This window comes from Temnothorax curvispinosus, unplaced genomic scaffold (genome assembly GCF_003070985.1).
Source record: "Temnothorax curvispinosus isolate PA1 unplaced genomic scaffold, ASM307098v1 QBEX01007282.1, whole genome shotgun sequence".
Taxonomy (NCBI): domain Eukaryota; kingdom Metazoa; phylum Arthropoda; class Insecta; order Hymenoptera; family Formicidae; genus Temnothorax; species Temnothorax curvispinosus.
The window spans coordinates 14,532-24,214 of record NW_020217062.1 but is presented as its reverse complement, the minus strand read 5'-3'; the positions used below and the strand labels follow the sequence as shown (position 1 = coordinate 24,214).

At 33.0% G+C, this 9,683-nt stretch overlaps 1 protein-coding gene across 1 annotated transcript in view; it reads right to left on the bottom strand.

Moving 5' to 3' along the window:
* Window positions 1–6,083: 6,083 nt before the first annotated feature.
* Window positions 6,084–9,683, bottom strand: part of LOC112456853 — a 4,731-nt gene continuing 1,131 nt past the window's right edge. The window contains exons 5-7 of the mRNA XM_025019613.1: window positions 7,872–8,083; window positions 7,181–7,254; window positions 6,084–6,239 (exon numbers count right to left, since the gene is read on the bottom strand). Coding sequence (XP_024875381.1) covers window positions 6,084–6,239; window positions 7,181–7,254; window positions 7,872–8,083 — 442 coding nt within the window. The remainder of the gene's footprint in view (window positions 6,240–7,180; window positions 7,255–7,871; window positions 8,084–9,683) is intronic.

The following is a 9,683-nucleotide window of genomic DNA, read 5'->3' as shown; positions in this document are numbered from 1 at the left end:
TTTCTCTTAAAATAAGTCGTTTTATTTTCGACCCAACTGGCAAATTGAAACAAGATTGCACGACGTTTCGACCGAATTCCGGTCTTTATCAAATGCTTTAATTTAAGTTACACCGGTCCGCATAACAAACTTAATTGCATCGTTGACGTGGTGTCCTGACAACGTCAAAACAAACGCAAAACTAAACAAAAGAGAAAATAATACATTTAACAATAGAAAAACTATACAAAATCGTACAATACTATACAATATCGCGCTGGTCAAAAACAATAAAATTAATTAACACTGTAAAAATTAGTTAAAAGCTTACAATTCTTATGCGTTCCAAAACAAACGGTGAAATCAAAACGTCACCAGCCATATCGAGGCACAACGTCCGAACAGTAAGACAGTCAAAGTCGAAATAAAGTTGTCAAACGTAATCCGCGGATAGCAAACGGCGCTCTGGTGGAAAAACGAGCAGAACCGAATATACAGGGCCGACTAAGTAATACCAATGACACGGTTATAAATAGATGACACCACGTCAACGATGCAATTAAGTTTGTTATGCGGATCGGTGTAACTTAAATTAAAGCACTTGATAAGGACCGGAATTCGGTCGAAACGTCGTGCAATCTTGTTTTAATTAGCCAGTTGGGTCGAAAATAAAACGACTTATTTTAAATTATTTGCTGGCGACGGAAATTGTTTTGTTTATTCTTTCTCTTAACTTTGACACCCTGTATTTTGAAAACGAAGCAGTTTAGGACACATGTTTATAGGATCTTTTCTTCTTAAAATAAGCCAAAAAATATCCCCTTCAAGTTTGTATACTTATTTAGGAAACACTCTGTATATTATATTAAAAAATATCTTAATATTCAATATAGAAAAAAATTAAAACATTTTTATTACATAATATGTTAACCATCGATTGAGTCTATTAAAAATTTCATCCGCTTAACCGATTTAGATATGACCATCGTGTTTTTACTCAGCTCGATGGTTCAGGTATATAATAGACACTTTCTATCCCGTTACTCATGTCGCGGATACGTACACTTGGCGCGAGACACTGCTGTGTCTCTTTATAATACTACGCAAAATGAAAAAAATAAATTAAGAAATTAACAATCAATAACTAAAGCATTATCGAATAAAAGGGATGAAACAAACATCAAAAAAACACTACATAGAGAAAGGTCTTCTAAAATGAGTAAATAATTTGCCATGTTAGTAAATGTTTTATTTCTTACAAGTTTGTTAAAATTTTAATTACAAATTATTAAAGTATACTATCTAGATGTGAATATAATGAACATTTAGAAAATTGATCATTAAGAAACTAAAATAATTCTAGTTTAAATTGGCATTATAAATACGTGTTGCATGTTTCAAGTTATCAAGCTAAGATTAATATCAGATTTCTAATTTTAGCTCATATATATATTTATATTATTTTAAAATATATATATATATATATATATATATATATAGTATATATATAGTATATATATATACTATATATTAGTTATTCATTATTGAGCCATATCATATAAGTTTAGTTTTATAGTTGTTTTTCATTTTTATAGTTATTTTGTCAAAACTGAACTGTCAGTTTTATTTTTATTGTTTTTGTTTTATGATAATATTTATATTAAATATATATTGTAAAAGATATATGTATAAATATATATATATATATATATATATATATATATATATATATAATTATTGTAAAAGACAGCTAAGTTAAAATAGAAAACTGAAATAAGTATTTTTTTAAAACATTTATTATAAAACTGACAGTTCAGTTTTGACAAAATAACTATAAAAATGAAAAACAACTATAAAACTAAACTTATATGATATGGCTCAATAATGAATAACTTAATAGGTTATAGGAATATAACAAAAAAATATAGTAGGTATTTTTCCATACTGTATAATATTTTTTTTAAAAAGATAGACAGTACTTTTTTATTAAAAAAGCATATTTTGGTAATTATTTAGTACAGTCGCCGCCAATGATTCCTTTCCTCGGATAAGGGGGGAACATAAGAATACCTCAGGAAAGGAATCATTGGCGGCGACTGTACAGCCTGTATAGGGGAACCAGCCCCAATGACCTTGAGCTTGACATATGTTGTCAAGGACATGATCCCAAATAACTTTTCCTTATAACTTAGCCGTCGTTCATTCTTCATTAAAAAGTGTTGAGTAGCGCTTTTCCTGGCGGAAATATTTATACAAAATTTAAAAAAAAATAAAAGTGTACTACAAAAAACTATAAAATATAATTGCCAGAATCTATTAAATTTTACATGAATTTAAGAAGTACTACAAAATTCTACATGAAAATGCTAGAATTGGAACACTTTTGTAAATTTTTGTATTTTTTTAGTGCATCTTGATCTATAAATTTTTCAGTAAAACTACGCCAAACTACAACTAATACTGATATTCTACACATTTCTATATCTATTTCTATTTGAGTACAGTAGAATACAAGGAAATACTAAAATTAAAACACTCTAATAAGGAAATTCACCCGACATAAAAAAAAATTATATTTATTTTGAAATTTTATTACTACTTTTTAACTAAATTTGTTTCTTAAGATGCAACCTATGATTATAAATATTTTCTCGTACTTGAAAAACCAAGTGAAAAACACACTTACTTTGATGGGATTCGAACTCGAGACCTCGGGACTTCTGGATCGTGAGACAACCGTCTTACGTGGTAAACTACTTCTTAATTTGATGTAAGTGTTATATATAGTCTACATGTGTCATAACCAGCGCAAATATATAATTTTTCAAAAATTCTTAAGAAACAAATTTAGTTTAAAAAAAGTAATAAAATTTTGAATCGGATATACGAATATAATTTTTTCTTAATGTCGGGTGAATTATTATTATATTACAAAATATACCTATTGGGCCAACATCGCGCCGCGCGATTACAAAAAGAAAAAAACTTCTTTATTCTAACTTATCTGTAAAATAAAAAGCAAGTCATTATAAAAAAAACCTTACCCAGCACCACATACACACATGTTTAAAACCGCATAACCCGGGAAAAAATCTCTTATTTATTCATATTAGTTTACATTAGTTCATATTAGTAGATACATATGATTATATATGATCATATAAGAAATGGAAAATATAATCTTAAACAATATTATATGGCCATATATAAGAATATATGATTATATACTCGGGAAAAAATACCTCTTATTTGTTCATATTAGTAAATATATAATTATATATGGTCATATAAGAAATGGAAATATAATCTTAAACAATATTATATGGCTAAATCTCTTTAAATATAACTTTATATAGTCATATATGGTTTTATATACTAGTATATTTTCATGTGTGATCATGTGAAAGTATATTTATAAGGTTAAAGATAATCATATATGAATATACTCACGTCATATACTCTATAATGGATCTATCCATATAAATTTGTATAACTGTTATAAATATTCTTCTAATAGTATATTATTTTACTTGACAATATCAAATTAATATAAAATATATTATTTTAGTTTCAGTTTACACAATTGCGTTTTAAGTCCAACAAACTCCATATTGGCACGCAGTGCCAATTTAAAAAACTGAAATATGTATTTAATAATAATTGATATTGTGAAATATTATTAAGCATCAAGATCCGCTTCGACCAAAAACGGCACTTCTTATCGCTTATATATTATTTTAAGTTTTCTTTTTTTTTCTAATTTTGCATAAGATACTTAATTTTTTTAATTGACATATTAAGGCTCCTGGTCCCTGAGCCGAGAACTCTGCGTTGACGGTGGCGACGCCACTCTCTCCTCTCACTCTTTCCAATGGAGAATTCTGTCTTGTGACATGTTGACAACCTATTTTGTTGTGCGTGCTATTTCTTTATTATTTGCTCTGTGCTTGTGCTCTAACGTTTAACGTATTCGTGAAAGTCGTAAAATTGGCCGAAAAGTAAGATTTGCATGTGGAAAAAACGTTTTCACCTCCTTTCGATAGTCGTTAAACGGCTGTTTTTCCCGTATGTTTAGGCTTTGTTTTATGGCTGTTTGTTTATTGTCGAGAGAAAAGGGTAGTTTTCGGCCAATTTTGGAAGTGTTCTGAAACGATCTATAGTGATGTTTTATTGAAATGTCTTTTTATTTAAAAATGGTATGCACAACAAAATTGGATGCTTTCCTCGCCTCGATAGTAAGAATACAATATGGCCGCGGTGACTACCCAGGAGCCTTAATTTTTACTTTCCATGGAAAGGTTGAAGGTTTGGTTGAAGGTCTGTTAATTTCCATGTAAAATTGTAGTATCTTATAAACATGTAAAAAAAGCAAATTGTTCGCGAAATTGCTGATTTTTCCTGGCGATGGAAGCGGGATGAGAAGGACGCGCGTGGAAGGTGTGTTAACGAATTATTCACTTTATTTATGTGTCAACTCAGACCACAGACCACTCTGAGCCGTTTTTAATGCGTCGAAAAATATACAATCTGACCTGAGAAACGATGAGCGGTGTATAAATGAGAAGTCTTTAAATTGTCCGTGAATGCGCGGGACAATTATATTAATTGCCCTCCTCGTGATGATTAGCCCGTGAGCCGGTGAGACACGTGGCGGTCGGCACTCGCGCACGTGTGAGCCTGAGTCGTCGTGTTGATGTACCAGAGCTGGCTGAGCGGTCTCTTTCATACGTTAGCTAGTCTCCCAGCAGTTTCAATTACTGCGATGGGCACTTCAATTCGAGTATTCCTCGAGAAAAGCACAGAGCACACGTCGTACGTCTGATCACAGCGCGGCCATTTTTACGACTCCGTGTGTCGCGAGGAAGAAGGTGGCGATGAGCGCGCCCGTGCTTGCGCAAGTTGCCGCGTAGATCCGGCCCGTCGATATCCGATCGATGCTGCCATCTGATCGGACGGCGCAACGTGAACGGAATCTCGAACATTCCGCCCGCCATCAGCAACCTTGTTGATGATTCCTTACTCTTGATCCTTTAACCTGTTAAAATGGGTAATATGGCAAGCTTGGCAATTGGCCGGGTGAGTGTCGTGGTGGCCGTCTTGAGGGTAACCACCCTGGTGAGTCCATCCTTGCTGGGGTGCAAAGTTGTTACTCTGGCGAGTGGCCATTTGCACGGTGGAGAGCGTTCGTCGGTGAGCAGCACGATGGAACCCACCATGTGATGTTGTTGTTAGGATGATGCCACTTGGATATCGCCTGCTGGCGTTGCAGATAATGAGCCGACCATTGTGCCCAAAAATGTTGAACACGCTGCTGGATGAGCTGCCACCGAGATAGTCGCGAGGTGGCCAGGTCACTCAGAGATGGCTCGGGTATGGTAGTGAGTGGACCTCCAATGAGAAAGTGACCTGGTGTGAGCGCTGAGACGTCTTCAGGGTCGTCACTCAACGGTTCTAAAGGGCGCGAGTTGAGAATGGCTTCGATTTGCGTAAGCAACGTTGTAAGTTTTTCCGTCGTGAGTAGAGTTTCCCCGATAGTCCGTCTCAGATGAAACTTCACGGATTTTACCACTGCTTCCCACTTGCCCCCCATGTGTGGAGCGCCTGGTGGGTTGAACTCCTATCTTGTGCCATTAAGTTGCAAAACTTTAGCAATCCGTTGATGTTCTTGAGAGCCCTAGATGAACATTTTCTTGAGCGCGGCGTCTGCTCCAATGAAGGTTGTCCCGCAGTCCGAATACATGGTCTGAGCAATTCCCCTTCTCGTTGAAAATCTTCGGAAGGCTGCTATGAATCGTTCTGATGAGTAGTCACTGACTACTTCGAGGTGAATTGCGGAGGTGGAGAAGCAGACGAACACAGATCCATCCCTTGTATGTTTTCGCACCTCGTCCCTTCCAAATCTTGATGGTGAGTGGTCCGGCATAGTCGACTCCTGTATGAGCAAACGGACGTGACGGCGTAACCCGAGAGAGAGGTAGTTGGCCCGTCAGTTGATGAGCACGGATCCCCCTCTGCCAAGCACACACGACACACCGATAAGATATGAGACTTCACCGGAGCCCGTCCGCCGATGATCCAGTATTGTTGCCTGACATGGGCCAATGTCAGCTGAGTTCCTCCATGCAGGGTGCGCAGGTGGGCGTGAGCGATGAGTAAGGTTGAGAACCGTGAGTGGCGAGGTAAAATCGCTTGATGTTTGTGGTTTTGATCCAATGATGATTGATTGAGGCGGCCGCCAACTCGGATGATTCCGTGAGCATCTATGTACGCAGTCAATCGACTGAATGCGTAAGCAGTTGGCAATCTCGAGTTGGTCGTGAGCATGGTAGAAAGAAAACAAGGTATGCTGTTGCGCATCCTCTCTAATAACCAATGAGTGCGTTGGGCCAAGCTGGAGACATATTGGTTTATTGGCCAATAGAATTAGGCCCGCGGTTTTTTAAATGAGAATTAAGTTCTTTTTCTGTTCTGCATATAATGCAATTTTATTTCATGTAATAATTAATTTTAAGTAAAAAATGTTAAAATTATATATAAAGAAATATTAAAATAAATGTAAAATAAGCATGAATTGAACAATATAATAGATGTATGAGGAAAAAGTAAATAATTTTCTGAAGTTTTAAAAACATTGTCGATATAAGATGGGTTTATTTAAATACAGCAATTTCAATATAAATGTAATAAATATTTTATTTTAATAACACGAGAAGTTGTGTTTAATAAGTTTATTATTGAATAGTATACAAGAAATTGATATGTAAAAATGAACATATGTGGCACGCTGATATTACAGATTTCAATACATGAATTTTGAAACTTTTTTGTATAAACGTTTTTTTTTTACATCAGACACTAATTTCTTATTAATTTCTCGCAATCTTATGTACGTTTTTGTACGAACAAGACATAATATTACTTCTTCAGGTATACCATACTCTTCTGGTATTTTTTCCATTGTTAATTTAGTTACAGTCTTAAAAATCCACATACTTTTAGATAAGCCAGAAGTTCCGTAAAATTCTTCAAAAATCTTGTTCATAATTAACGCTGCTTCAATGAAATGATCAGAGGGATAAATCGAATGACCATCTGATACTGTTAAAACCCAATCAGGCTTATGCGGTGAAAATTCAACATTTTTCGTATAGTCTCCTAAGAAATTATATTGCATACGAAACCTATAAGCTACGTGACCTACTATATAGGTAACAGCTTCACGTTCAATAATATCTTCAACTTCAATTATTCTCTGTTGATCTTGAGGAAAATCATCTACAGTAAAGATAAAAATAAAGTTTTAATTAAAAAATGCAATAAAACTATAATTAAAAATCCTAAAAATAACATCTATGAAATTTAAAGTTTTACAATAAAAATTTCTATTAATAACGCATGTTATTCAATTATTGTACGTATACTTATAAAATATGAACGTATAATTATGTACATAATTTAAATATAATCCTCTGTACTATATGGAGAATAATTTTTTTCATCGTAAGCGCATAATTTTCAAATGCAAATAGTCAATGCAATAATGTAAACAGTAAAAATATTGATCTTCTCACCATTAATTTTTGTTAAAAATATTTTGATAAATGATTACATTTGTTATTTCATGATTAACTATATTGAAGCGATAAATATATTCTATTTGTGCAAATGAAGAAAATGTAATAAATAGATAAATGTAATTATTTTTTAAAACAATATTTTTGTTTCTAATGAAAACGTTATATCACTTTATTATAAAATTTTAAGTAATATAACATTTTAATTATATAACAATTCTATTTTAATTGTAAAATATAATTTTGCATTAATATATTATTAATACAAAATTATGTTTTAAAATTAAATTAGATTATTATATCTATGAACTTATATACCCGTATCATCTAACCCTTGATCAATAAAATCGAATTCGTTCAGTTCAGCGTTAAAGTAAGCAGCTTCTTCATCAACTTCAACTAGTTCAACTTGTTGCTCTCCTTCCGTAGATTCTAAGGCATATGCCATCATTGCATCTGTTCTGTCGTTGAAATCTATCAAGGTAAAATCCTCATCTTTTTCGGTGTTCCGTTTTTCAGGAAGTATATCACTAGAATGTTTTCCTAAGATATACCATCTTAACCTATATCGAAAATTCAAGGCTGATGGCTGGTCATTCGTTGCACCCATAGATCTTAGGTATGAAAAAAGATTTTCTAAGCAATCCTGCGTCAACCGATTCGTTAAAATAAAAGATATTTTAAAAGTTGATGTATTAAAATTTTGTTGCAAGTACACCAACAACTGTTGAAGAGAGTTATTATTTAGAATAACTCCTTTTTGAAACGGCAGTAATGACTTGTGATTTCCAACTTTCATTGTAAGCATTGTATTTGTCACTTTACTTAAAATTTCATTCTGGCGCTCTAAATTTAATCCATAAGGTTCTTTACCAGGTCTATATCCTCTGGATACTTTACTATTAAATACATCAAACCATGCATCTATTGATTCCATGAATTCAGAAGTCACATCATAATTATCTTGACTTAAAAAACCGTGTTCACCACACCATAAAACACCTCGTGCAGTTGTCTTGGAGAAAAGTTTAGCAGCTGTAGATACCCTTTGTCTATTTGATCCGGAAACATCTAAATGTCTTTGAGTGATTGGGAAAAGAACTTTTAAATCTCTGTTTTCATTTACGGATAAAGCTTCTTCTATGCAGTCCTTTGAAACAAGTTTTCCATTTACAAGAAAGCTATTATCCAGAAAGTGATTCCTTATTAACTTTAACAAGTGAGGTGCATCGTTAAAAACAAAAACTTTGTACTCTTCGTTAGATGGATGTTGAAAATAAGAATTTTGTGAACTTTTAATTCCTACGTTCATATCATTCAAAACTTTAGCATTTGTTGGGCCTAAATCACATGTAAAAGCAACTACAATGTAAGTAACTTCATACAGTTCTGATATTATATTATTTACGATATCCTTACTAAGAGGTTTATCGTAGTCATAAAAAATAGTTTGTTTCCACTTATCAAATAGACCTCTGGCCATACCAACTTGCACTGTCTTGTAGTCTTGTGTGACCCAATGACTCTTTCTTTCTTTTTATCTATTTCCATTTTCTGAGAAATATGTATTTCATCAAAGCATATAATGCAAAGTTTTTGATGCAACTGCAACGATGGCGCTTTCTTTTTCATTAAAAAGACAACATCAGATAAAATTCCTTCTTTTAACTCGCGAGATGCCCAGTTCCTAAGTGTGGATAATCCTGGTAACGGGTAGTGATTTTCTTTTAAAAAACGATATGCTTTTGGGCTCAAGCTTCTTAACATTATTGCAGCAGATATGTCTTCAAGACCCCACTTTACTCTTTTTTTTCTTTCATTACTCATTAAAACGTCAATTTGCTTCGGAGTGAATATCCTTTTGAGCACATTATGAACATTTTCTTTTATTACACGTTTCGTAACTCTTGTCTTTTCTCTTTGCAATCGTTTTACTTGTTTCTTAAGCAAATCGTTTACCTTGTTTGTTTGGCTTAGTCTTTTCATCAAATCTTGAATAATTTTATCTCGTAATCTGAAAAATATTATCTATTAATTTTAAAAAAATTTGCAATATGCAATAAAATATTTTTATGTCTAAAAATACTTGATGTTTACTATATATATATATATATATATATATATATATAT